The sequence below is a fragment of the Heteronotia binoei genome, chromosome 1 (assembly GCF_032191835.1).
Source record: "Heteronotia binoei isolate CCM8104 ecotype False Entrance Well chromosome 1, APGP_CSIRO_Hbin_v1, whole genome shotgun sequence".
Taxonomy (NCBI): Eukaryota; Metazoa; Chordata; class Lepidosauria; order Squamata; family Gekkonidae; genus Heteronotia; species Heteronotia binoei.
This window is the reverse complement of record NC_083223.1, coordinates 284,195,002-284,221,782: the sequence shown is the minus strand read 5'-3', so window position 1 is coordinate 284,221,782 and position 26,781 is coordinate 284,195,002. Positions and strand designations below refer to the sequence as shown.

Sequence of the window (26,781 nt, the reverse complement as noted above, 5' to 3'; positions counted from 1 at the left end):
TTAAGTCCAGCTTTCATGGCACTCCAATCCAGCTACCTTCCCACCTGGAACCACCCAGCAGGCCCAGCCCCTCTGGCCCGCTTCGTCTCCCTTCCCCTTCCCCTTTTGGAGCAAGAGGAGGGAGCCCCCCAGCCAGTTATTCTCAGCCTCACCTGTTGCAAGCCGGACAGCAAAAGGAGCAGTAGATGACAGGAAACGAGGGCTTCAAAAATAAACATATTTTAATGACAAACACTTGCAGATTAACAAAGCCAACATGCTGGGTTGCTATCGTTGCTGTTATTTTGTGTGTCCCCCCCTGCCCCGCCCGAGTTTGGGAATGATGGGGGCTGATGGGCAACATTTGTTGTCAGCCAAAATGTGGCCCCCACAATGGAGTACTCAGCAATTCAAAACCAGAGTTCGAGTGACATTTCACAGGCAAGGCGCTAGGCACACGCTTGTCCATGTGCCAGTCTCTTGTGGATTCCCGAATTGTGTCTACGGAGTGGGTTGGAACCATTTCAGTAGCTCAAGAAAAATGGGATTGTCCTGGAAGAGCTGGGTGAAGAACTCTGAGCCCCAGAACCTTCACAAAGCTCCTGCAGGACTACAGATCCCAGATTTGGGGAGCGGAGCCTCGGCAGTGAAGCACACTTCAATTTCTGGCAAATGCGGCACAGAAGAGCATTTGACATTTTCATTGCAGTAATTCTACTTGCCTTTCCTTGCCTTTCCACTAACCGTAGATGGGCCGCAGACTGATAAAGGGAGCTGCAGATCATGGCTTGTAAGGAAATGGTTTTGCAAAACATAAATTCTTTCTCCGGCACTTCTGCTGTTTTAGCGAAATTATAACTCCACAGGATTAACAGAGAGCAAGTTTTTGCTGAAAGACCCCCATACGCGAGGGCTGGTCCTTCTCTCGCCTTTCGTCTTTCTGGCTTCGTATGCAGATGACATTCTGCAGTTTGCATTTACCGTGAAAAATAACAGCATCTAACTAGTACAACTGCTAACTTACCATAACAGCCTTCAACTTTCAATATATTAAGTATTTAACGTTTGTATTTACATTCCCTGGTAGTTTCTCAAGACACCAAGCAAAAGATTGTTCGAGTTCACTCATGCCAGGGTAGGTAGGGCTAAAAGCACAAAATCCCCCAGTGGTTCTCTTGAGGTCTTTGGTGGGGTTTCTCTTGAGTAAACAGGTTCAGGGCATAATCCAGGGCGAAGGTCTCCTGTGCCAGACTTCCACGCTGCATTTCCCAACAGATTGCACCTCCAGCTGTCAGCGGGCTTCATCAAATTGCCTTGCTGAAGACAGCCCGAGAGCTCCCCCTTCCCCTGAGAATTAAAGGCACAGCTGGACCCAGTGAGGTGCCATTTGTGGGGCACAGACCCATCCCAAAGTTACCCCAGCAAGCAAGATCTGGCCGGTTTTGCATTTCCTCCCCAACCTGCTGGACCAAAGGCATCAATGGAACGAAAGAAAAGAGAGCCTTCCCAAAGCGGCGTCATTCAAAATGGACATGAGCCTCTCCAGGGGTGGAATTCTAGCAGGAGCTCCTTTGCATATTAGGCCACACCCCTCCGATGCAGCCAATCCTCCAAGAGCTTGCAAAAAAGAGCCTTGTAAGCTCTAGAAGGATTGGCTACACCAGGGGGGTGTGGCCTAATAGGCAAAGGAGCTCCTGCTAAAATCCCACCCCCGAGCATCTCTTTGCAAAACGGTCTGCGGGGGTCATTGTTACCCTGATTGGACCATCACCCTGACTTCCAGGGGAAACAGCAGCTTCTTCTCTTAATTGGTTAACAACCCTGCCTGGCAGTGAGCCAATCTGGACATCTCCGGGCAGCCAAATCAGCAGGAATTAGGTAACTAGAACTTGCATAAAGGAAAACAAACTTCTCGGCCAGAATAACCTTCCATGTTCAGCGCCCTGCTAAGAGTTCTCCTCCGATGCAGGCTGGCTGCTCAGGCCTCTCTCCCTGGGCCAAACTGGAAAAGAAGCCACTCCCTGGTTAGCCCTGGCGATGCACCGCCATTTTGTCACCTCAGGGAAAGCCGCTTCAGAGGTACCCAGTCCTGGGCCTGTGAGCCAACAGGCACCCGAGCACCGTTTGGGCGATGAAAAGCAGCACAGGGAAGGTAGGAGGGCCTTCTACTCTCAACACCAACCAGAATTGGGCCCCTGAGGTACTCTTCAACGGCTTTGCCAAGCCCAACGAAAGGGAGGCATGTCCTCACAGGGAACGTGGGGCTAGCATCTCACCCAGTTTGGCCCTCAGCTTTGAGGTTTCCAGATGCTGCCCTAGACTGCCCACCCACTCCAGAGAAGTACAGGCTTCTATTGGCCATCCCTCTGCCCACAGGTGCATTCTGGGACTCCAAGCTGCTGGCCCCAGCCTCTAGGAGGGCTCCAACAGAGCTTGTCGCCAACTGACAAAGACCTTTAAAAGTGCTGCGGAAGAACTGAAACGACGGCTGCGGTGAGGAGGAAAAGGAGGAGGTCTGAGCCACAGCGAGCTCCTGCAGCATTGTTTTGGAAGAGGTGGAGTTTCTTGGCATCTGGATGGAACATTCTGGCGTCCTCCAACGCCCCGTGCGCAGCCAGAGTGAAGTTGGCGTCGCCGGAAGCCACAACGTCAAAGACACAGGACTGGTAGTAGAGGTCCTCCACCGGCAGCTTCTCCTTGCACAGGAGCTGGGCCTTCTCGGCAGGGATGGGGCCGCCGCTGCAGCAGCCCTGGCTCCGGGAAATGCGCTGGCTGGGGGGGCAGCCCCCCACGCAGAGCTGCAAGTCCTGCTCCTCCGTGAAGGAGCGCGCCACCTCCTCGGCTGCCCGGATGGAGAAGGAGAGCTGCCTGCCCGCCTGGCGGATGGCGATGGTGGTGCCGATGTACGCTGCTCGGATCTCCACGTGCCGCCCAGGGACGCGCTCGTGGATGGTCAAGCTGTTCCCTCCAGGCCTCTCTCCGCCGTTCAGGGAACCATCCGCAAAAGCAGCCGGAAAGTTGTCGATTTCCGCCTGGTACACCTTCTGATCAATGCATTCCTTCATGTTCTTAAAGATGATCGTCAGCTGAAAAAGAAAACAGGCGAGGAACTCAAAATGTGCTCTCCAGGAGGCTGCCGATTCCAAAGCCAGGGGCAGGGAACCTTTTTTTGCACCAAGGGTCATTTGGATATTTATAACATCATTCGCAGGCCATACAAAATTATCCACTTTAAAAACAGTGCTCTGAGGAAGAACAATTCAGGCCAGCAAAATTAATGTAAATAATGGCTTTTCTATCTGAAGTCCATGTAGGGGGAGCCTAATTTGGCATGCACACACACACCCGACCCGCTGCCCTAAGCAAATGCCTAGGTCCAGGGCTTAAGGAAGGAAGGTAGAAAGGGAAAGAAAGAAATGGGGGGAAGAAAGAGAAATAAAGGAAAACCCGGGCCATGGGACGGAGGCGGTGCTGGTCGCCCTGGTGGATGACCTTCGGCGACATCTGGATCAAGGCGGCTCGGCGGTGCTGATGTTGTTGGACCTATCGGCGGCGTTCGATATGGTCGACCATCGGCTCCTGGCGTGCCGCCTTGCCGACGCAGGGATTCAGGGGTTGGCCTTGCAATGGCTTTCCTCTTTCCTTGACGGTCGGGGACAAAGGGTGGCGATTGGGGAGGAACTGTCCCGGAGACACACGCTTGAGTGTGGGGTGCCTCAAGGGGCGGTGCTTTCCCCGATGTTATTTAACATCTATATGCGCCCCCTTGCCCAGATGGCCCGAGGGTATGGGCTGGGTTGCCATCAGTATGCTGATGACACCCAGCTCTATCTGCTTATGGACGGCCGGCCCGCCTGCGCCCCAGAAAATCTGGACCGGGCGTTACAGGCAGTGGCTAGGTGGCTTAGGCTGAGTGGGCTGAAACTGAACCCGGCGAAGACAGAGGTCCTTTGCTTAGGTCGCTGCGGCCCGGGAAGGGAACTCCCCCTGCCAGTTTTTGACGGCGCTCCATTAACAGCGTCGGGCAGGGTTAAGAGCCTGGGGGTGCTGTTGGAGCCTTCATTGACGATGGAGGCTCAGATAGCAGCCACTGCCAAGTCCGCTTTTTTTCATCTTCCTGGAACGTGACGACCTGGCAACAGTGATTCATGCTACGGTCACCTCGAGGCTGGACTACTGTAATGCCCTCTACATGGGGCTACCCCTGTGCCGAACCCGGAAACTGCAGTTGGTGCAGAACGCTGCTGCCCGGCTGTTATTAGGGCTCCCAAGATGGGAGCACATTCGACCGGGGCTCCAGGGTCTGCACTGGCTGCCAGTAATATTCCGAGTCCGGTACAAGGTGTTGGTTATGACCTTTAAAGCCCTATATGGCCTAGGACCTGCCTACCTTAGGGACCGTCTCTTCCCACACGTTCCCCAGAGAGTACTACGTTCAGGTTCACAAAACCTGTTGGTAGTCCCCGGGCCAAAGGAGGCCCGCCTAAAATCCACCAGGGATCAGGCCTACTCAATAACGGCACCTTATTGGTGGAACCAACTGCCGGAAGAGGTGCGGGCCCTGCGGGATCTAGGGCAATTCCGCAGGGCCTGTAAGACAGTCCTCTTCCGGCAGGCCTATGATATTAACTGACAATGCAAAATATCCTGGATGAAAAAATGTATCTATAGGCCGCCGGTTTTTACTCTATCTTGTTTTTACTAAATTATGGTTTAATGGTATTTTAATTGTTTAAACTGAAATTGTTTTAATTATTGTGTTGTAAGCCGCCCTGAGACACCTAGGTGAGAAGGGCGGGGTATAAATCTTAATATAAATAAATATAAATAAATAAATAAATAAAGAAATGGGATAAGAAAGGGAAATAAAGGAAAATAAAGAAATGAGGGGAAGAAATGGAAAGAAAAGGAAATTTAAAAAGGAGCGAAGAAAAAGGAATTAAGGAAAACCAAGAAATAGGAGGAAGAAATAGAAAGGGAAATAAAGAAATGAGGGGGAAACTTACCTGAACTGTGACGGTGACTTTCCCAGCCCTTGCAGTGATCCTGGCTGGCTGGCCAGCCAAGCTCCAGGGAGGCTACCATGTGGCTCGGCTCAGCCCAGCAATCCCCAAGGGCCAAACCAAGTTATCTCAAGGGCTGTTTACGGCCCTCAGGATGGACATTCCCCACCCCTGCTCTAAGCTGCGTGAGAGCCAGCTCACAGGTTTTTAGCCTCCAGCTCACACCTTTTTGTCTTAGAAGAAGAAGAATTGCAGATTTATATCCCGCCCTTCTCCCTGAATCAGAGACTCAGAGCGGCTTACAATCTCCTATGTCTTCTCCCCTCACAACAGACACCCTGTGAGGTGGGTGGGGCTGAGAGGGCTCTCACAGCAGCTGCCCTTTCAAGGACAACCTCTGCCAGAGCTCTGGCTGACCCAAGGCCATTCCAGCAGGTGCAAGTGGAGGAGTGGGGAATCAAACCTGGTTCTCCCAGATAAGAGTCCGCACACTTAACCACTACACCAAACTGGCTCTCAGGAAGCCAGGAAGGATGGCCCCAGAGCCCACTAATTGATGCAGGAGCTCACAACTAACACCAGTAGCCATCACACTTCTTTGCCCCTATATAAAGCTGCCCTTGCAGGGCCTTTTTTGTAGCAGGAATTCCTTTGCATATTAGGCCACACCCCGCTGGAGTCCTCCTGGAGCTGACAGTAGGCCCTGTAAGAAGAGCCCTGTAAGCTCTTGGAGGATTGGCTACATCGGGAGGGGTGTGACCTAATATGCAAAGGAGCTCCTGCTCCAAAAAAGGCCCTTCATTCAGGTATCCATGATGCATGCATGTGCAAGTGCTGTCCAGTCACTGCCAAATTAGGGTGACGCCAGCCGGGGGCTTCCTCTGCTGAGCCTTCCTTGGTGCTCATTATAGTCTTTAGGCCTTTACTTTGTATGTAACTAGCTATGGAAAACATTGACTCTGGCCTCTTCCACATGCAGAATGTGCGCGGTTTTCGCCTCAGAGGAGTCTAGGCCTAGTAGGTTCATAGGGGCCATGCCAACGTTCAGCTCCCTCTCTTGAGCTTACAAAGCAAACCAAGGAAAACCTTGACGGAAGATAGGGCTGCCAATCCCCAGGTGGGGGCAGGGGATCCCCCAGTTTGGAGGCCCTCCCCTCGCTTCAGGGTCATCAGAAAGTGGGCGGGGGAGAGGGAAATGTCTGCTGGGCACCCCATTATTCCCTGTGGAGATCGATTCCCATAGGGGATAATGGAGAATTGATCTGCGGGTATCTGAGTCTCGGGGGGGGGGCTGTTTTTTGAGGTAGATACACCAAACTTTCAGCGTAGCATCCAATGCCTCTCCCCAAAATACCCTCCATGTTTGAAAAAGATTGGACCAGGGGGTCCAATTCTATGAGCCCCAAAATAAGGTGCCCCTATACTTCATTATTTCCAATGAAAGGAAAGCATTTAAAAGGTGTGCGGTCCCTTTAAATGTGCTGGCTGGAACTCCCTTTGGACTTCAGTTATGCTTGTCAAACCCTGGCTCCTGGCTCTGCCCCCAAATTCTCCTGGCTCCACCCCCAATGTCCCCAGATATTTTGTTGTTTCTCTCTCTCTCTCTCCCCCTCTCTCTCTCTCTCTCAATATATATATATTTCTATATATGTGTGTGTGTGTGTGTGTATATATATATATATATATACACACACACACACACATATATATATATATATTGGCCACTTTGTGACACAGAGTGTTGAACTGGATGGGCCATTAGCCTGATCCAACAGGGCTTCTCTTATGTTCTTATGAGACACAGAGTGTTGGATTGGATGGGCCATTGGCCTGATCCAAAAGGGTTCTCTTATGTTCTTATGAGACACAGAGTGTTGAACTGGATGGGCCATTGGCCTGATCCAACAGGGCTTCTCTTAGGTTCTTATGAGACACAGAGTGTTGGACTGGATGGGCCATTGGCCTGATCCAACAGGGCTTCTCTTATGTTCTTATGAGACACAGAGTGTTGAACTGGATGGGCCATTGGCCTGATCCAACAGGGCTTCTCTTATGTTCTTATGAGACACAGAGTGTTGGACTGGATGAGCCATTGGCCTGATCCAACAGGGCTTCTCTTATGTTCTTATGGGACACAGAGTGTTGGACTGGATGGGCCATTGGCCTGATCCAACAGGGCTTCTCTTATGTTCTTATGAGACACAGAGTGTTGAACTGGATGGGCCATTGGCCTGATCCAACAGGGCTTCTCTTATGTTCTTATGAGACACAGAGTGTTGGACTGGATGGGCCATTGGCCTGATCCAACAGGGCTTCTCTTATGTTCTTATGGGACACAGAGTGTTGGACTGGATGGGCCATTGGCCTGATCCAACATGGCTCCTCATATGTTCTTATGAGACACAGAGTGTTGGACTGGATGGGCCACTGGCCTGATCCAACAGGGCTTCTTTTATGATCTTATGGGACACAGAGTGTTGGACTGGATGGGCCATTGGCCTGATCCAACATGGCTCCTCATATGTTCTTATGAGACACAGAGTGTTGGACTGGATGGGCCATTGGCCTGATCCAACAGGGCTTCTCTTATGTTCTTATGGGACACAGAGTGTTGGACTGGATGGGCCATTGGCCTGATCCAACATGGCTCCTCATATGTTCTTATGAGACACAGAGTGTCGGACTGGATGGGCCACTGGCCTGATCCAACATGGCTGCTCTTATGTTGAACTGGACTTGGCAACCATAAAAGAAGATGTTTCGCAGCGACTGTTTTTACCTTGCCGGTGACCGTGGCGTTGGAGCCTTTCGCCACGGGATAGCTTGTCGCCTGTGCAAACAGGTAGTCGTTGTCCAGGAGGGGCCAGGAGCCCTCCACTCTGCAGGTGTGGAATTCGTCGTGGAAGGTGCGCACGTGGGGGTCCCCGAAGGCGGCACAGTGCAGGTACAGAGGGGGCCGGCCGTGTTTCACAGCAAACCGCTTCTCGTAATCGCAGAAGTCGGGGGACCCAAAGGCTTGGGGGTTGGGGGCCGGCGGCTGGGGGGGTCGTGGTGGCGAGGTGGGCCCTTCCCTGGAGCAGCCGTGCTGGATCATGAGGTCCTCGATGCCGTGGACGGCCGAGTGGTAAGCAAGGTCCCCGCGGCAGGTGCGGGCCATCCGGCGGGTGCAGCGGGAGTAGGAGCGCAAGGCGTTGCAGTAGGCAGTGCTCCGGTTGGGGCCACGCAGGTTGGACGTGGAGGCCACGTACTCAGAGTTGCAGCGCAGAATCTTGCAGTGGGAGTCGACTGCGATGGAAAGCAAACGGGATCGTTTCTGTAGGTGCCCCACCACAAACACCTCTGCCCCACCCTGAAACACCCCCCCACACACACACCAGGGCTCTTTTTGTCGCAAGAGATCCTCTGCATATTAGGTCACGCGCCCCTGATGTAGCCAATCCTCCTGGAGCTTACAGGAGGCCCTGTACGAAGAGCCCTACAAGCTCTTGGAGGATTGGCTACGTCAGGGGGGCACGGCCTAATATGCAAAGGAGTTCCTGCTACAAAAAGAGCCCTGTCCCCCATCCCCCACCCCAGGCAGGTAGACCTCAGCCACTGAAAACCTCACGAACAAGTCTCTCGAAAAGACAGGAAAGAGCAGTCTAGCAAGGAGCTGGGCATGTTTAGCCTGGAGAGGAGGCGGCTGAGAGGTGATAGGACCACCATCTTCAAGTCCTTGAAGGGCTGTCATATAGAGGGTGGTGTGGAACTGTTTTCTGTGGCCCCAGAAGGTAGGACCAGAATCAAGGGGTTGAAATTAAATCAAAAGAGTTTCCGGCTCAACATTAGGAAGAACTTCCTGACCGTTAGAGCGGTTTCTCAGAGGAACAGGCTTCCTCCTTGGGAGGTGGTGGGCTCTCCTTTCTTGGAAGTTTTTCAACAGAGGCTAGATGGCCATCTGACAGCAATGAGGATCCTGTGAATTTAGGGGGAGGGGTTTGTGAGTTTCCTGCATTGTGCAGGGGTTGGACTAAATGACCCTGGAGGTCCCTTCCATATGATTCTATGACAGGTTCCTCAGAGGAACAGGCTTCCTCCTTGGGAGGTGGTGGGCTCTCCTTCCTTGGAGGTTTTTCAACAGAGGCTAGATGGCCATCTGACAGCAATGAGGATCCTGTGAATTTAGGGGGAGGGGTTTGTGAGTTTCCTGCATTGTGCAGGGGTTGGACTAAATGACCCTGGAGGTCCCTTCCATATGATTCTATGACAGGTTCCTCAGTGGAACAGGCTTTCTCCTTGGGAGGTGGTGGGCTCTCCTTTCTTGGAGGTTTTTAAACAGAGGCTAGATGGCCATGTGGCAGCAATGAAGATCCTGTGAATTTAGGGGGAGGTATTTGTGGGTTTCCTGCATTGTGCAGGGGTTGGACTAGATGACCCTGGAGGTCCCTTCCCACTCTAGGATTCTGTGAACATTTGTGGTGGAAATGAGCAGTGACACACGAAAGCTCCTCTCCCACCATACATTTTTTGAGTATAAACAATTTTTATTAGTAACATATGGTAGTAGAACTAAATCTACAACTTATAAAAAGTTTAAGATAAAAAAAAAATCATCATTCTACCCCACATCTTACATCTCTCCCACCATACATTTTTGAGGTGCTCCCGGCCTCTGGCTCTTTTCTACTCCTACAGACAGACTAGCACGATGACCCATCGTTATCCATTTCTGAAAGGCGTTATCTAGTTCGAGCGGGAGGAGACTCTTATGCAGGAAGAAGAAGAAGAGATTGGATTTATCCCCCACCCTTCGTTACCTGAAGGCATCTCAGAGTGGCTTCCAATCTCCTTTCCCTTCCCACAACAGACACCCTGTAAGGAAGGGTGGAGCTGAGAGAGCCCTGACAGAAACTGCTCTTGAGAGGAACAGCTCTGAGAGAGTTATGACAGACCCAAGGTTGCTCAAAAAGTTGCATGTGGAGGAGCGGGGAGACAAACCTAGTTCTCCCAGATAAAAGTCCACACACTTAACCACTATGCCAAACTGACCCCATAGAAGAAGACATTGGATTTATCCCCCACCCTTCACCACCCAAAGTAACCTCAGAGCGGCTTCCAATTCCCTTCCCTTCCCCTTCCCACAACAGAGGCAGGTGGGGCTGTGAGAGCTTTGTAAACCTTAATTGTTGGCAGGCGACAGCAGAAACCAGACCACACCCGACCCCTCCCTGCCTTACCGTGTCTGCACAAGAGGAGAAAGAAGAGCATCTTCACGAGGAAGCCGGCCTCTGCTGCCTGGCCTGGCCTCATGAAGCCGGCAGCTCCCCCCATTCCAATCTGTTCAGCGCTTATGGGGCATGGCCTCCCAGTCCTCGCCTCTCACTGGATCTCTGGAAGAGAATACAAGGCGGCATGAAGCGCAAGAGTCGCACTGGAAGGCCTTTTAAAGGAAAAAACCCCTTGCCATCTCTCTACCGGCCAGGCAAGTATCCTTGAAAGAGGCTGGCAATTCTACCCCACAGCCCGGCTGGCCAGCATCTTTGCCCCCTCCTCTGAAGGTCCTGGGAAAAGGCAGCTGAAGTCATCTTTCTCTGGGGCAGGGGCCGTTTTGTAGAAAAATAGGTGGTGGAACTCAGTAGCATATGCCACCGCCACCCCACCAGCCAAAAGCTACCTGATGCAAGAAAGGAGAGCCCTGGGTGAGTGAGGCCTGCTTGGGCTGGCTAGTGATCCAGTAAGCCTCGCTCGCCTGGGGCTCTCCTTGGCCGCCCCCACCCCAAAAGACCAGCAAGTCACCCGCCGCCCAAAATCACATCAAAAGTGGAGAAAGGGTGGTGTGGGCTTCTCCAGGGGTGAATGAGGGCTGCTGGGGGCGTGGCAAAGCCCCTGGTGGCTGGCTGGCTGCCTGCTCCCCTAATCCAGGGATTGTTATGCAGCTGCACCTCCTAGTCAATGGACAAGGTAGGTGGGGAGGAAGAGGGGGCCGTCAGAACTGTTCAGGAGCTGTGCTCCTCTGAGCTCCTGCGGAATTCCAGGCCTGCTCTGGGGTATTTTTTCACATACAAGTTATCCTAGGGCCAAAGGATTAAACTTACTTGCCCCTGGGGTGCCTTTGCCTTCTTAAATAGGCTTAGAAAATAAGGCTACCAAAGATAACTCTTCCACAAGACATTTCGGCTACTGCAATGTGCCAATTTGGGTGCAAGCTTTCCTGTGCGTGCACACTTGTGTGTGCACAGGAAAGCTTGTACCCAGAATAAAACTTAGTTGGTCATAAAGGCACCCCTCCTCCCCCCCCCCCTTTGTTCTGCTGTTTCAGACGAACCCAGCAACCCCACCTGAGACAAAGAGGCTAATTGCAAACCTGAATTCTACCCCTGGTGGGAAACCAGTTAAAAGAAACAAAGACAGGTGAGTACCATTTAAACTATGATGACTAGGGCTTCTCAGTAACTATTTTTAAAGACAAATGCCCCACATTTTTAAAAAGTATGTGTGTTGGGGGGGGGGGTGTAAATAAAGAGCTGCCCTGGGGTGGCTCTTGAGGGAGGGGGCCAAAAGTGGAACAAAACGAACGCACCAAAGCAAACAGGGGTCATGCTACAAGCCCCATAAGGGGCAGAGGGCAAACTTCTGCTAGAACTCCTGGAAAGCTGGTGATGGGGCCTGAGTTCTAATCCAACCAAAGTGATTCAACTTTACCCTGAGTGTTGCAGGAGACCTTTCGGGGTGCACCCCACCCCTCTTCTCACAGGCAGCCCCGCCCAATGCCTGCAGTCACAAGGTCGACTCCTACTGGAAGGCAGAGGTCTGGCCCAAAGCAGACCACACCCAAAGCAGACCACACCCACCTATTAGGCAATGGGACCAAAGGGGTTAAGGGGCGGAGCCATCCTCTAAACTGGTCCGGACTCCTTGTCTTTCTTTCACTTTCTTTTCCTCATTTGCTAAGGTGGAGGAGGCTGCTCTTAAAGCAGAGCAAATCCAGGGCTAAAAAAGAAAGCCAAGATGGGCTGAGAACATAAGAGCGTAAAAAGAAGCCCTGTTGGATCAGCCCAATAGCCCATCCAGTCCAACACTCTGTGTCACACAGTGGCCAAAGAACCCAGGTGCCTTCAGGAGGTCCACCAGTGGGGCCAGGACAGTAGAAGCCGTCCCACTGTGCTCCCCCAAGCAGCCAGAATACAGATCATCACTGCCCCATGCATAAGAACATAAGATAAGCCATTTTGGATCAAGCCAATGGCCCATACAGTCCAGCACTCTGTGTCATACAGGGGCCAAAAAAAAAGGTTCACAAGTGGGGCTAGAAGCCCTTCTACTTTGCCTCCCCCCAAGCACCAAGAATACAGAGCATCGCTGCCCCAGACAGTTCCAATAATATGCTGTGGCTAATAGCTACTGATGGACCTCTGCTCCATATTTTTATCCAATCCCCTCTTGACGCTGGCTATGCTTGTAGCTGCTACCACCTCCTGTGGCAGTGAATTCCACATGTTAATCACCCTTTGGGTGAAGAAGGACTTCCTTTTATCCATTATAACCTGACTGCTCAGCAATTTCATCGAATGCCCACGAGTTCTTGTATTGCGAGAAAGGGAGAAAAGTACTTCTTTCTCTACTTTCTCCATTCCATGCATAATCTAGTAAACCTCTATCATGTCACCCCGCAGTCGACGTTTCTCCAAGCTAAAGAGCCCCAAGCGTTTCAACCTTTCTTCATAGGGAAAGTGTTCCAACCCTTTAATCATTCTAGTTGCCCTTTTCTGGACTTTCTCCAATGCTATAAGAGGTCTTCAAGAAGGTCTTCAAGAGGCTGTAGATGAAAGTCAAAACATATTCCCTTTTTTCTCTTCCCATGCCCATTTTTCCTTTTTTTGTCCTCATTTTCTTTGGATTTTTTTGTGTTTTCCCCATCCTGAATTTTCTGAATTCTTTGTGTGTGTTCTTTTTTATGTATCCTGTTCAAAATTTAATAAAACTTGTATCTGAAAAAATATCCAAGAAGCAATATCACAAATTCCTTTGCCTCCTCTCCTTTCAGTTTTCTGAACAATCCCACCTCGGGCCCGATAGACAGGGTTGCCAGCTGGATGTTTGGGGTGGGTGGAACCTAGAGAGGGAAGGGTTGCCAATCCTCAGGTGGGGGCAGGAGATCCCCCAGTTTGGAGGTCCTCCCCCCCCTGCTTCAGGGTCATCAGATAGTGGAGGTGGGGAGGGAAATGTCTGCTGGGCACTCCATTATTCCCTATGGAGACCGATTCTCATAGGGTATAATGGAAAATTGATCTGCAGGTATCTGGGGGAGGGCTGTTTTTGAGGTAGAGACACCAAATTCGCAGCATAGACTCCTGAGCTTCTCACCAAAATACCATCAAGGTTTCAAAACAATTGGACCAGGGGGTCCAATTCTACGATCCCCCAAAGAAGGTGCCCCTATCCTTCATTATTTCCAATGGAGGGAAGGCATTTAAAAGGTGTGCAGTTCCTTTAAATGTGATGACCAGAACTACCTCTGGAGTTCAATCATGTTTGTCACACCCTTGCTCCTGGCTCCACCCCCAAAGTCTCCAGATATTTCTTGAGTTGGACTTGGCAACCCTGTAAAGAGGGCAGGGTTGGGGGAGGGGAGAGACCTCCGCGTGGTCTGCTGCCATAGAGTCCCCCCTCCTGAGCAGCCATGGTCTCCAGGGGGAACTGATCTCAGTCAGTGAGAGATCAACTGTAAATCAAATCAAGCTGTAATAGCAGGAGAGCTGGGCAACCCTATTTGTAGATGTTACAGTTGCATGAAATGAGCACCTGCCAATTGCATGCACCATGAACGAACCGTCTCCACGATGCACCCCATGTATATGATCACTGCATCGTGTGACTAAGGCAATGTCCCTAAATGCAAAACAGAATCAGGATTCTGGCTCACATAAGAACATAAGAGAAGCCCTGTTGGATCAGGCCAATGGCCCATCCAGTCCAACACTCTGTGTCACATAAGAACATCAGAGAAGCCCTGTTGGATCAGGCCAGTGGCCCCTCCAGTCCAATACTCTGTGTCACATAAGAACATAAGAGAAGCCATGTTGGATCAGGCCAATGGCCCATCCAGTCCAACACATTGTATCTTATAAGAACATAAGAGAAGCCATGTTGGATCAGGCCAATGGCCCATCCAGTCCAACACTCTGTGTCACATAAGAACATAAGAGGAGCCATGTTGGATCAGGCCAATGGCCCATCCAGTCCAACACTCTGGGTCACACAGTGGCCAAAACCCAGGTGCCATCAGGAGGTCCACCAGTGGGGCCAGAACACTAGAAGCCCTTCCACTGTGCCCCCACCAAGCATTAAGAAGACAGAGCATCCCTGCTTCAGACATAAGAACATAAGAGAAGCCATGTTGGATCAGGCCAATGGCCCATTCAGTCCAACACTCTGTGTCACACAGTGGCCAAAAAAAGCCAGGTGCCATCAGGAGGTCCACCAGTGGGGCCAGGACACTAGAAGCCCTCCCACTGTTGCCCCCCCAAGAACCAAGAATACAGAGCATCACTGCCCCAGACATGAACATAGGAGAAGCTATATTGGATCAGGCCAATGGCCCATCCAGTCCAAAACTCTGTGTCAAACAGGGGCCAGAAAAACCCAGGTGCCATCAGGAGGTCCACCAGTGGGGCCAGGAGACTAGAAGCCCTCCCACTGTTGCCCCCCCCCAAGCAACAAGAACACAGAGCATCCATGCGCCTGACAGAGAGTTCCATCAATGCCCACCATGACTAATAGCCACTGATGGACCTCTGCTCCATATGCTTATCCAATCCCCGCTTGAAGCTGTCTATACTGGCAGCTGTCATTACCTCCTGTGGCAGTGAATTCATGTGTTAATCACCCACACCTCACATGTATGGAGGTGGTGCGCACACTGATATCCACACACAGCCTGTTTCACTCAACACAGCAGCCATGCATGCTGGATATCTCACAGGGGCTGTCTGCTCTCCGCTTGCGTCTGCACAGATGCCTTTTGAGCAGTGCCTCATGCGTTGGTGGACCAGGGGGGGTGGGGTGGGGGGGGTCCAAACAGCAGCGCTTACCTCTGTGTGAGCGAGAAGACCACATTGTGAGTCTGACTGCAAATGTCGAGTCGGGGGCCGACTCTCAAAGCCCCTCTCTCTGGCTTCGGTGATAGCCAAGAGAAAGAGGTCAGGTTAGCGAGCAGGCCGAGAGCCGGGAGCCCAAAACAGCTGCGGGACGGCAACCTGATCCGTCCCCCAAAAGGCAAATGCTTTAAAAATAGGTCAGAGTATTTTTGATCCTGACGGTAGAATTGGGGAGAGGGAGAGAGGGAACTTCTCACAGATCTCTAGGGTAACTGACACCTTCTTGGATCTTTGGGTTGGGATGCTTTTCACAGCTGGAGCCCACGGGCGGTCCAGCCGCTATCCAGGGACCTCCTTCAGATTCCTGGTGCTGCCGGAGTCCCACAGTCCTACTCAGGGGTGGAATTCTAGCAGGAGGTCCTTTGCATATTAGGCCACACGCCCCGATATAGCCAGTCCTCCAAGAGCTTACAGGGCTCTTTTTTGTAAGCTCTTGGAGGATTGGCTACATCGGGGGGTGTGGCCTAACATGCAAAGCAGCTCCTGCTAGAATTCTACCCCTGGGACTCCTTCTCTATGTGGCTGGGGACATTCTTACAGGGCTAGCTCTGGGTTAAGAAATACCTGGAGATTTGGGGGTTGGCGCCTGAGGGGGGCGGGGTTTGGGAAGAGGAGGGTAATCAAAGAGTAATGAACACTTTAATTTAATTCTTAGATTTATATCCCGCCCTATCCCACAAGCGGGCTCAGGGCAGCTCACAACAAGAACACAACAGAGTTTTAAAAATACCATAAAAACAGACATTGCAGAACAGGAGTCTCACAGCAATCATGGGATTCACTGCTGCAGGAAATGGTGGCGCTGGCAAGAAGAATTTAGACAGCTTCAAGAGGAGACGGGACCAACCCCTGGAGCAGAGATTCATCAGTGGCTGTTAGCCACAAGGTCTAGAGGGAATGGTGTGTCTGGGGCAGGGATGCTCTGTATCCTTGGTGCTTGGGGGACCACAGTGGAAGGGCTTCTGGAGTTCTGGCCCCACTGGTGGACCTCCTGATGGCACCTGGTTTTTTTGGCCACTGTGTGACACAGAGTGTTGGACTGGAGGGGCCATTGGCCTGATCCAACATGGCTTCTCTTATGTTCTTATGTTACACAGAGTGTTGGACTGGAGGGGCCACTGGCCTGATCCAACATGGCTTCTCTTATGTTCTTATGTGACACAGAGTGTTGGACTGGAGGGGCCACTGGCCTGATCCAACATGGCTTCTCTTATGTTCTTATGTGACACAGAGTGTTGGACTGGAGGGGCCACTGGCCTGATCCAACAGGGCTTTTCTTATGTTCTTATGTGACACAGAGTGTTGGACTGGAGGGGCCATTGCCCTGATCCAACATGGCTTCTCTTATGTTCTTATGTGACACAGAGTGTTGGACTGGAGTGGCCATTGGCCTGATCCAAGATGGCTTCTCTTATGTTCTTATGTGATACAGAGTGTTGGACTGGAGGGGCCACTGGCCTGATCCAACAGGGCTTCTCTTATGTTCTTATGTGACACAGAGTGTTGGACTGGAGGGGCCATTGGACTGATCCAACATGGCTTCTCTTATGTTCTTATGTTACACAGAGTGTTGGACTGGAGGGGCCACTGGCCTGATCCAACATGGCTTCTCTTATGTTCTTATGTGACACAGAGTGTTGGACTGGAGGGGCCACTGGCCTGATCCAACAGGGCTTCTCTTATGTTCTTATGTGACACAGAGTGTTGGACTGGAGGGGCCATTGGCCTGATCCAACAGGGCTTTTCTTATGTTCTTATGTGACACAGAGTGTTGGACTGGAGGGGCCACTGGCCTGATCCAACATGGCTTCTCTTATGTTCTTATGTGACACAGAGTGTGGGACTGGAGGGGCCATTGGCCTGATCCAACATGACTTCTCATGTTCTTATATCTGGGGCAGTGATGCTCTATATTCTTGGTGCTTTGCGGGGGGCGGGGCAACAGAGGGAGGGCTTCTAGTGTCCTGGCCCCACTGGTGGACCTCCTGATGGCACCTGGGGTTTTTTTGCCACTGAGTGACCCAGAGTGTTGGACTGGATGGGCCATTGGAGAGCAACTTTGGTGTAGTGGTTAAGTGTGCGGACTCTTATCTGGGAGAACCAGGTTTGATTCCCCACTCCTCCACTTGCACTTGCTAGCATGGCCTTGGGTCAGCCATAGCTCTGGCAGAGGTTGTCCTTGAAAGGGCAGCTGCTGTGAGAGCCCTCTCCAGCCCCACCCACCTCACAGGGTGTTTGTTGTGGGGGAGGAAGGTAAAGGAGATTGTGAGCCGCTCTGAGACTCTTCGGAGTGGAGGGCGGGATATAAATCCAATATCTTCTTCTTCTTCTTCATCCAACATGGCTTCTCTTATGTTCTCATGTCTGGGGCAGGGATACTCTGTAATCTTGGTGCTTATGGGGCAAGTGTGGGAGGGCTTCTGGAGTTCTGGCCCTGCTGGTGGACCTCCTGATGGCCCCTGGGTTTTGGCCACTGTGTGACACAGAATGTTAGGCTTGTCAAGAGTCACTCCATGTTGTTCCTCTTGCCATACGTAGCCAAACAGCTAACAGTTATACAATGCTAACACTTGTGCTTGCTATGCTGGATGATTGCTTTGAAGCATCCTTGTTGCTTATCTAGAGGGAGGGTGGTGTGTCTGGGAACTCATATGTTACTATGCAACCAAAGTCAAGGAAGCCGGTGGAGATGTGGCTGAGGGGGTAGATAACAGACACCTGGGGTGAGGATAGAGTAGGAGGGAACCCGCGTAAAATCCCCACTGCAGCTTGGCGCTCTTGGCTTGAATTGTAATGCTCAAGGCAAGGGGTTATAAGAACGGGGAACTGGCGGGAGAGCCAGTTCCGACAACGCCTGTACCTGCCTATGATGCTGGAATAAAGATCTTGAACTTTACTCGTCTGTTCCTTGCCTCTGGGTCTGACATTTTGTCGGAACTGCCACTCATTCCTGAGCGGCCTGAACCCAGACTAATGATGGCTGGCAAACAGGACCAAGCTACGGGGACATCCTTAACCACTACGACCGATGAGGAGGAACCAAAGCCCGAAGGGCCAAGGGTGACTCCTACCACAGTGACGGTTCGGAGGAGAGAGTGAGAATCCATGGATTTCCGAGATAGTATTATCAGAGATCTGAGAGAGGACCCCCACCACCGCACCTGAATCTTGGGGCCACAGAGGTCCTACCACCCATGGGGGTTCCAGGGTGACGAGAGTGGAGGGGATTACCCCCGTGCTAGCAGCACGGGGAATGGCACTAACAAGTGGGTGCAAGAAGCCCTTGCCAGCCAGAGCAGCCAACTACGCAAGGAGATGCAAGCCTTCCTAATCCAGGAGATGCGCAACCTCACCCAGCAGCTACAGATGGTGGCGGAGCGGGTCACAGCTGTGCCCCTCCAACAAGTCTCATGGGAGGGCGACCAACCAGGGGCCCCCGGAGAAGGAGAGCTGCCAGCGGGAGGGGAGCCGCCCACAGGGGGCAAACCGGCCCCCCATCCCCAACCACAGCCGGAGGAGCCTGCGCCAGTACCAGGTGGACCCTGGGTCGGCGAAGCAAAGTTCGATGGGGACCCTGCAGACCTTGCCTACTTTATAGTGTCAGTGCAGGGCCACCTCAGTGTGTGGGCACGCAACTTTCCGTCGGAGCAGTCGCGAGTGGTATACATCAGGAGTTGCCTCCGCGGGGCGGCCGTCCAGTGGTATGTCACCCTGTTCGAGAGTCAGTCTCTGGCCCTCAAGTCGGCGACGGACCTTCTGAGGGCTCTACGCCACCACTTTGAGGACCCAACGCTATATCAGCCATACAAGATCTGAAACGGCGCTGGGTCGGTGCATGACTACCTCAATGAGTTCAGGGCACTGAACTCCGAGGTCCACTGAAGGGATGAAGGGGCCAGAATCAAACAATTCAAGAAGGGCCTGAGTTCCAACATTTATGGCGAAGCCCTAAAGGCGGGGGAGCCGAGAAACCTGGTCGGATGGATGCAATTAGCCTGCGAGGTAGAGGATCGCAACAAGATGATCGCCCTCCACAAGAAACAACAAAGTGGGCTTCCCAAAGAGGTCTGGGAGAAACCCCCAAGAGTGAGCCTCCCCAAGAGGGCCCCTGAGTCACTTTCCTGAGAGGAGCGAGAACGCAGGGCCAAGGCCAAGTTGTGCTTCAAATGTGGTGGGGAGAACCACATCGCCAGTGAGTGTCTGAGCAGGCTGAGGGAGCCATGCACCTCCACACCGATTAAGCCAGAAGTGAAAAAGAAAGCCGGGGGATCAGGGACCCCGATTGCCAAAGCCAAGTCCGCAGTATTACAGTTCCGGGAACTGATTCAGGAAGAGTCCGAGGAGGAGGACGGAGAGGCCCAGCTGCCGGGAAATGACAACGACCTGCTGTGAGGAGCGTGCAACAGCAGGTCCAAGCCACGGCCACACCACTAAGGATGAGATTATCCAGGACTTTGTATTACGTGCCCATAACCCTAGTGAACCCAATCACAAAAAGGTTTACCTGCATCAGGGCCCTACTGGACTCAGGGGGCTCGAAAGACTTGCTCTCGCCCAGTTTAGTAGAGGTGTTAGGACTGAGAACTGTACCCCTTAAGGAATCTTATATATTTGAGCAGGTGGATGGGAGTTCGATGAAGGGGGAACCGTGTAGCACGGGGACAGAAGTGTGCACCCTGGGGGTGGGAGAACACTGGGAGCCCCGCTCCTTCATCATAGCCCCGGCCGCCAAGTTCCAAGCTGTCCTCAGCCTAGAGTGGCTGGCCGATCACGACCTGCTCGTCCAATGGAGCGGGAGCGCCATATACTTCCTAGATCCGGGGCGCGAAAGTCACCATTGGGATAAAAAGTGGGGTCTGCACACATACCCCCCAACTGGAAAAGTTATGCGTCACCAAAATTGAGGCGCCCATCCTACCCCCCACCCCACCCCAAATACCAAGATCTGCATAAGGTGTTCGATGCCCAAGAGGCGGATGAGCTACCCCCTCACCGGGATACGGACTGCACCATTGAGCTGGTGGAGGGAGAGCCACTGCCCAAAGCCAAACTGTATTCAATGAGTCGAGGGGAGAGGGAGGAACTACAAAAGTTTCTGGAGCTGAACGTACACAGGGGTTTCATACGGCCTGCCAAGTCCCCCCATTCCGCCCCCGTACTCTTCAGGAATAAAAAGGACAGCAGTTTATGACTATGTACTGATTTTCGCAGGTTGAATGCGATTTCTATGAGTAATACATACTCTCTCCCACTCATTCGGGACCTTTTGGGGGAGGTGTCTCAAGGGAAAGCCTTTACCAAGCTCGATCTCCGGGACGCATCCTTCCTGGTGCAAATCGAGGGGGACGAGTAGAAAATCGCATTTAACACCCCGCTCGGGCAATATGAATACTTGGTCATGCCGTTTGGACTCAAGGGGGCTCTGGGGGTGTTCATGAACAGGACCGCCTTTCCCCGTATGAGATCATGAGATGTTGTGCAGCTGACCTCAGAACCCCCCCCCCCCCCCGCCCGGGTTCTGAGGTCAGCTGCACAACATCTTCTCGTGATCTCTGGGCCTAAGGACACCCGACTGGCTTCAACAAGGACCAGGGCCTTTTCGGTCCAGGCCCCCACCTGGTGGAATGAGCTCTTGCTGGAGATCTGGGCCCTGTGGGACTGATCTAAGTTTCGCAGGGCCTGTAAGACGGAGTACTTCCACCAGGCTTTTAATTGATCCAGCTGGCGTCCTCTGAAGTCATTGCTTCCCCCAGCACCTTCACCATCTAGGTGTTTATGTCATGCTGAACTAGGGTTGCCAATCCCAAGGTGGGGGCAGGGGATCCCCCGGTTTGGAGGCCCTCCCCCTGCTTCAGGGTAATCAGAAAGCGGGCGGGGGGGGGAGGGAAATGACTGCTGGGAACTTGTGATTCCCTATGGAGGCTTATTCCCATAGAAAATAATGGAGAAGTGATCCGCGGGTATCTGGGGCACTGGGGGCCCTGTTTTTTGAGATAGAGGCCCCAGATTTTCCGTATAGCATCCAGTGGCTCGCCCCAATATACTCCCTAAGTTTCAAAAAGACTGGACCAGGGGGTCCAATTCTGTGAGCTCCCAAAGAAGATGCCCCTATCCTTCATTATTTCCTATGGAAGGAAGGCATTTAAAAAGGTGTGCGGTCCCTTGAAATATAATGGCCAGAACTCCCTTTGGAGTTCAATTATGCTTGTCACACCCTTGCTCTTGGCTCTGGCCCAGTGTCTCCTGGCTCCACCCCCAAAGTCTCCTGGCTCCACCCCCAAAGTCCCCAGATATTTCATGAATTGGACTTGGCAACCCTATGCTGAACGCTACCAGCCTATATGTGGTTTATGACTTGTCGCCAATGATGTGGATCACGGTTTCTGTTCATTCTGTGATTATACAATTATTTAGTTTGGATGGAGTCTGTTTGATGTTTTGTAAGGGTTTTTTTAATGTTGTAAGATGCCCAGAGCTCGCTTGCATGATAGGGCGGGGTATAAATTAAAAAATTAATTAAATTGAATTGCTGTCAGGTGGCCGTCGAGCCCAGGGGTGGCCAGACTGCAGCTCAGGGGCCACGTGTGGCTCTTTCACACCTATTGTGTGGCTCTTGAAGCCCCCACCACCTTGTTGGCCAGTTTGGAGAAGGTGTCTCTCTTTAAATCACTTCTCCAAGCCAGGCCAGCCACCAGCTTGGGGAATGCATATGCTTTCTTTCTACCTCTCCTCCCTCCTCTATCTTCCTTCCTTCCTATCTTCCTTCCTCTCAAACATCTGACATTTATTCTGTGTGGCTCTTACATTAAATAAGTTTGGGGCTTTTGGCTTTGTTGTTTAGACTAGGTGGAGGCTGCGGGTCTCCTGGCATCCCAGCTCATCTCCAGGTGACAGAGATCAGCTCCCCTGGAGAAAATGGCTGATTTGGAAGGCAGAATCTATCACATTGTACCTTTCCTTCCTTCCTTCCTTCCTTCCTTCCTTCCTTCCTTCCTTCCTTCCTTCCTTCCTTCCTTCCTTCCTTCCTTCCTTCCTTCCTTCCTTCCTTCCTTCCTCCCTCTCTCCCTCCCTCTCTGCTCTCAAACATCTGATGCTCATATCTTGTGGCTCTCAAACATCTGACATTGATTCTGGGTGGCTCTTACATTAAATAAGTTTGGCCACCCCTGATCTAGCCTCTGTTGAAAAACCTCCAAGGAAGGAGAGCCCACCACCTCCCGAGGAGGAAGCCTGTTCCACTGAGGAACCGCTCTAACAGTCATAGAATCATAGAATTGGAAGAGACCTCCAGGGTCATCTCGTCCAACCCCTGCACAATGCAGGAAACTCACAAATCCCTCCCCCTAAATTCACAGGATCCGCATTGCTGTCAGATGGCCATCTAGCCTCTGTTGAAAAACCTCCAAGGAAGGAGAGCCCGCCGCCACCTCCGGAGGAGGAAGCCTGTTCCACTGAGGAACCGCTCTTAACAGTCATAGAATCATAGAATTGGAAGAGACCTCCAGGGTTATCTCGTCCAACCCCCTGCACAATGCAGGAAACTCACAAACACCTCCCCCTAAATTCATAGGATCCTCATTGCTGTCAGATGGCTATCTAGCCTCTGCTTAAAAACCTCCAAGGAAGGAGAGCCCACTACCTCCCGAGGAGGAAGCCTGTTCCACGGAGGAACCGCTCTTAACAGTCATAGAGTCATAGAATTGGAAGAGACCTCCAGGGTTATCTCGTCCAACCCCCTGCACAATGCAGGAAACTCACAAACACCTCCCCCTAAATTCACAGGACCTTCATTGCTGTCAGATGGCCATCTAGCCTCTGCTGAAAAACCTCCAAGGAAGGAGAGCCCACCACCTCCCGAGAAGGAAGCCTGTTCCACTGAGGTTCTCCAAATGGAAAGACTCCATCACCGCACGTATCTGCAGGGATCGCTTCTGGGTGTGAGTGGCAGATGGCCCATGAAGGGAAGCTGAGACCCAGCTGCTCCCCAGCTCAGCATAGACCCCTTCCCAGCAGACATACCCAGGAGGACTATGCCCTAGAGGGAGGCGATAGGCATGCCCGCCACTGCAAAATATTTTTCTAAAAAAATAAATGTAAAGGGGCAGCTAAACGTAGAAGCTCAAGACCAGCTCTGGTCTGTTTTCCTCTGTCCTCAAACTGAGTGGATACAAGGGGTGTTTTATTTGCTGCTTAGGACATCTTCCAGTCAATAAGAAGACAACTGCAGGTTTATTGCCCACCCTTCTTTTTGGATCAGAGACTCAGAGCAGCTCACAATCTCCTATATCTTCTCCCCCCACAACAGACACCCTGGGAGGTGTATGGGGCTGAGAGGGCTCTCCCAGAAGCTGTCCTTTCAAGGACAACTCCTGCGATAGCTATGGCTGACCCAAGGCCATTCCAGCAGCTGCAAGTGGAGGAGTGGGGAATCAAACCCGGTTCTCCCGGATAAGAGTCCACGCACTTAACCACTACACCAAACCGGCTCTCTTATATATATCCCACCCTCTATTCTGAATCTCAGAGTCTCAGAGCAGCTCACAATCTCCTTTACTTTCCTCTCCCCACAACAGACTCCCTGTGAGGTAGGTGGGGCTGAGAGAGCTCTGACAGAAGCTGCCCTTTCAAGAACAACTCCTACGAGAGCTATGGCTTACCTAAGGCCATTCCAGCAGCTGTAAGTGGAGGAGTGGGGAATCAAACCCAGTTGCCTCAGATAAGAGTCCACACACTTAACCACTACACCAAACTGGCTCTCAAGGAGTATGTCTCTCATCTGTTTCTGAAGGTCCTTCCCTTGAGAGCTCCCCGGCCCACTTTTCTTAATAACTGGACTCTGTGGTCCCCTTGCCAAAGCACATTGGGGAGTGGGTTTATTGGGAAAGGTGATTCCAAATTAAAAGTTTTATTGAATTTCAGTTATAGGAAAGGGGAAAGGGAAGGTTCTACAGGGAGTTATGGGAAATCAGGGTTGGAGGAAGAGATCAAATGTCTCTCTTAATTACATTTCTTTCTCATTACATATACATCTGGTTCAATCATCACTCCATCTCTATATCATTTATAATTGGCATTTTCTATTTTGTCTCTTATAACATTCTGCCTCTCTATAATTCTTACTTTAGCTTACAAATACACATTTCTTATAATTGCTTCATCTTATTCAGTATATTATACAGTACTCACTCCTTCTCTTATATATATTCTTTATATACAAATATGTTGCTGCTTTGTTGTCTCAATTTCCAAACCTATACTACACCCAACCAATCATACAGTGGTTGCCAAATCTTATTGTCTTGTATATTTCCTTCTCGTAATTTTGCAGAAAGCGAATCCATTTCTGCTGTCTCCAAAAGTTTCTGCACAAAATCCTCTTGTTTAGGGGTTGTTATTTTTTTTTTTTTTGCAGTTTCCACTTTTTTTGCGTATATTATTCTTGCTGCAGTTAGTGCATGGATCGAAAATGTGTTTATCGGTTTGGGAAGTGAGTCTTGGCAAATCTTCAATAAGTACATCTCAGGTTTATGCTGTAGTTTAATCTTTAAAATTTTCTGTAGACAACTGTGAATTTGTTTCCAATAATTTTTCGCTAGCTTAGGGGAAAGGTGATTCCAAACTGACTTACCCGTTACTGGAACCAAAGTTCATCCCTTTAGCTCCAAGACAACTGGATGGACTTTGGAGAATCCTTTGCAAAATGGGCATCCCGTTCTTCCCCCATCAGTGGAAGGATGATGTGCTGAGAACCTGGTGAGAAAGCTGCTGGATGTCTTCTTGGCCAGGACCTGCTGGTGGAAAAGGCTGAGACCTTTGGGGAGACCCCCACAGCTCCTGTCATCTCCCTCCCGCTGGATTGGACCGGGTGGGGCTGGGCTGTATCATGGGGCAGCAGAGGGCAGGAAAGGAGAGAGGAAAGCCGCTCCAGGGGTGTTCCGTCCCCCACACACACACACCCCAAGTGACATACAGGACAGCTCGCCATGGCGTTGGAGGAACGGGGTTGACGCAGGAGCCATCCCCCAGATAAATCACCCGCCCAAAGCACCTGTTCCCTCCTGGCATCTGGAGGGGATTGTGTGAGCCAGAGCCGGGCTTAAAAGAGGGACCCGTCCGGGAAGGGGCAAGGAGAGGGTCTAAAAAAAGACCAAAGCAGATGGAGAGGAGCCAAAATTCCACCCCATGTGAGAGAACAGAGCGGCTGCAAACCCAGAGTGAGGCTTGACATCTTTGAACCAAGTGGGTGAAACTGGAGGGAGGGAGGGAGGGAGGGACGGTCATTCCAGCTGCTCTTCTTTCCCCACTTAATGAGTTTATTTGACTCTAAAACAATCTTTACACGTTCCCAACTGTACACACCTTCCCTTCTTAACGCTTGGAAGCATTCCAGTCTCCTGTATTGGTTCACGGAGCATCATGCCCCCTACCCACCCTGGGCTCTGATGGGACGGGTAAGGAAGAGAGGTAGCACCAGACTCCTGCACCGATAGGGTTGCTAACCTCCAGGTGGGGCCTGGAGATCTCCCGCCTTTGCAACCGATCTCCAGATGACAAGAGACCAGCTCCCCTGGAGAAAATAGACTGATCAAAGCCACCAAGTAATACGCCGTCTTTCAGTTTGCAAGAATATATTACAAGGATTGTGTACAGCACATAATAAACAATACAATAACGATAAACGCTAGGGACTTGTAAAGTAACAGAAACCCCAAGGGGGCTGAAAAACCCCATCCCCAGATGAATAGATATAAGTCCAAACTTGGAAACAGTCCAAATGAAATTCGCAAGGTGGGTGGTCCTAAGGAACGTAGCTTGAACAAAGCCGCTTTCTTAAAAGACGTCTCTCTAGATTTTGATGACATTTCAATACCGTCTTCAGTTTAATGACTCAATTCATAATAGAATCATAGAGTTGGAAGGGACCTCTAGGGTCATCTAGTCCAACCCCCTGCACAATGCAGGAAACTCACAAACACCTCCCCCCTAAATTCACAGGATCTTCATTGCTGTCAGATGGCCATCTAGCCTCTGTTGAAAAACCTCCAAGGAAGGAGAGCCCACCACCTCCCAAGGAGGAAGCCTGTTCCACTGAGGAATTGTTCTAATGATTTTGAGTCGGAAACTCTTTTGATTTAATTTCAACCCACTGGTTCTGGTCCTACCTTCTGGGGCCACAGAAAACAATTCCACACCATCCTATATATGACAGGCCTTCAAGTCCTTGAAGATGGTGATCCTATCACCTCTCAGCCACCTCCTCTTCAGGTTAAACATCGCCAGCTCCTTCAACCTTTATGGTCTCCAGACCCCTCACCATCTTCGTCGCCCTCCTCTGGACCTATTCCACCTGGGGGTTTTTTGCCACTGAGTGACCCAGAGTGTTGGACTGGATGGGCCATTGGAGAGCCAGTTTGGTGTAGTGGTTAAATGTGCAGATTCTTATCTGGGAGAACCAGGTTTGATTCCCCACTCCTCCACATGCAACTGCTGGAATGGCCTTGGATCAGCCATAGCTCTAGCAGAGTTGTCCTTGAAAGGGCAGCTGCTGTGAGAGCCCTCTCAGCCCCACCCATCTCACAGGGTGACTGATGTGGGGGAGGGAGATAAAGGAGATTGTAAGCTGCTCTGAGTCTCTAATTCAGAGAGAAGGGTGCGGTATAAAT

The 26,781-nt window shown here is 51.4% G+C and overlaps 1 protein-coding gene across 1 annotated transcript; it reads right to left on the bottom strand.

The window, feature by feature from the left end:
* Positions 1 to 203: 203 nt before the first annotated feature.
* LOC132584723 (hemojuvelin-like) lies at positions 204 to 10,336 on the bottom strand. The gene is made up of 3 exons (XM_060256624.1): positions 10,199 to 10,336; positions 7,762 to 8,267; positions 204 to 3,065 (listed from the first exon to the last, which is right to left on the bottom strand). The coding sequence occupies exons 1-3, from the start codon at positions 10,290 to 10,292 to the stop codon at positions 2,436 to 2,438; spliced, it is 1,230 nt and encodes a 409-aa protein (XP_060112607.1). The 5' UTR covers positions 10,293 to 10,336; the 3' UTR covers positions 204 to 2,435.
* Between the last annotated feature and the right edge of the window lie 16,445 nt (positions 10,337 to 26,781).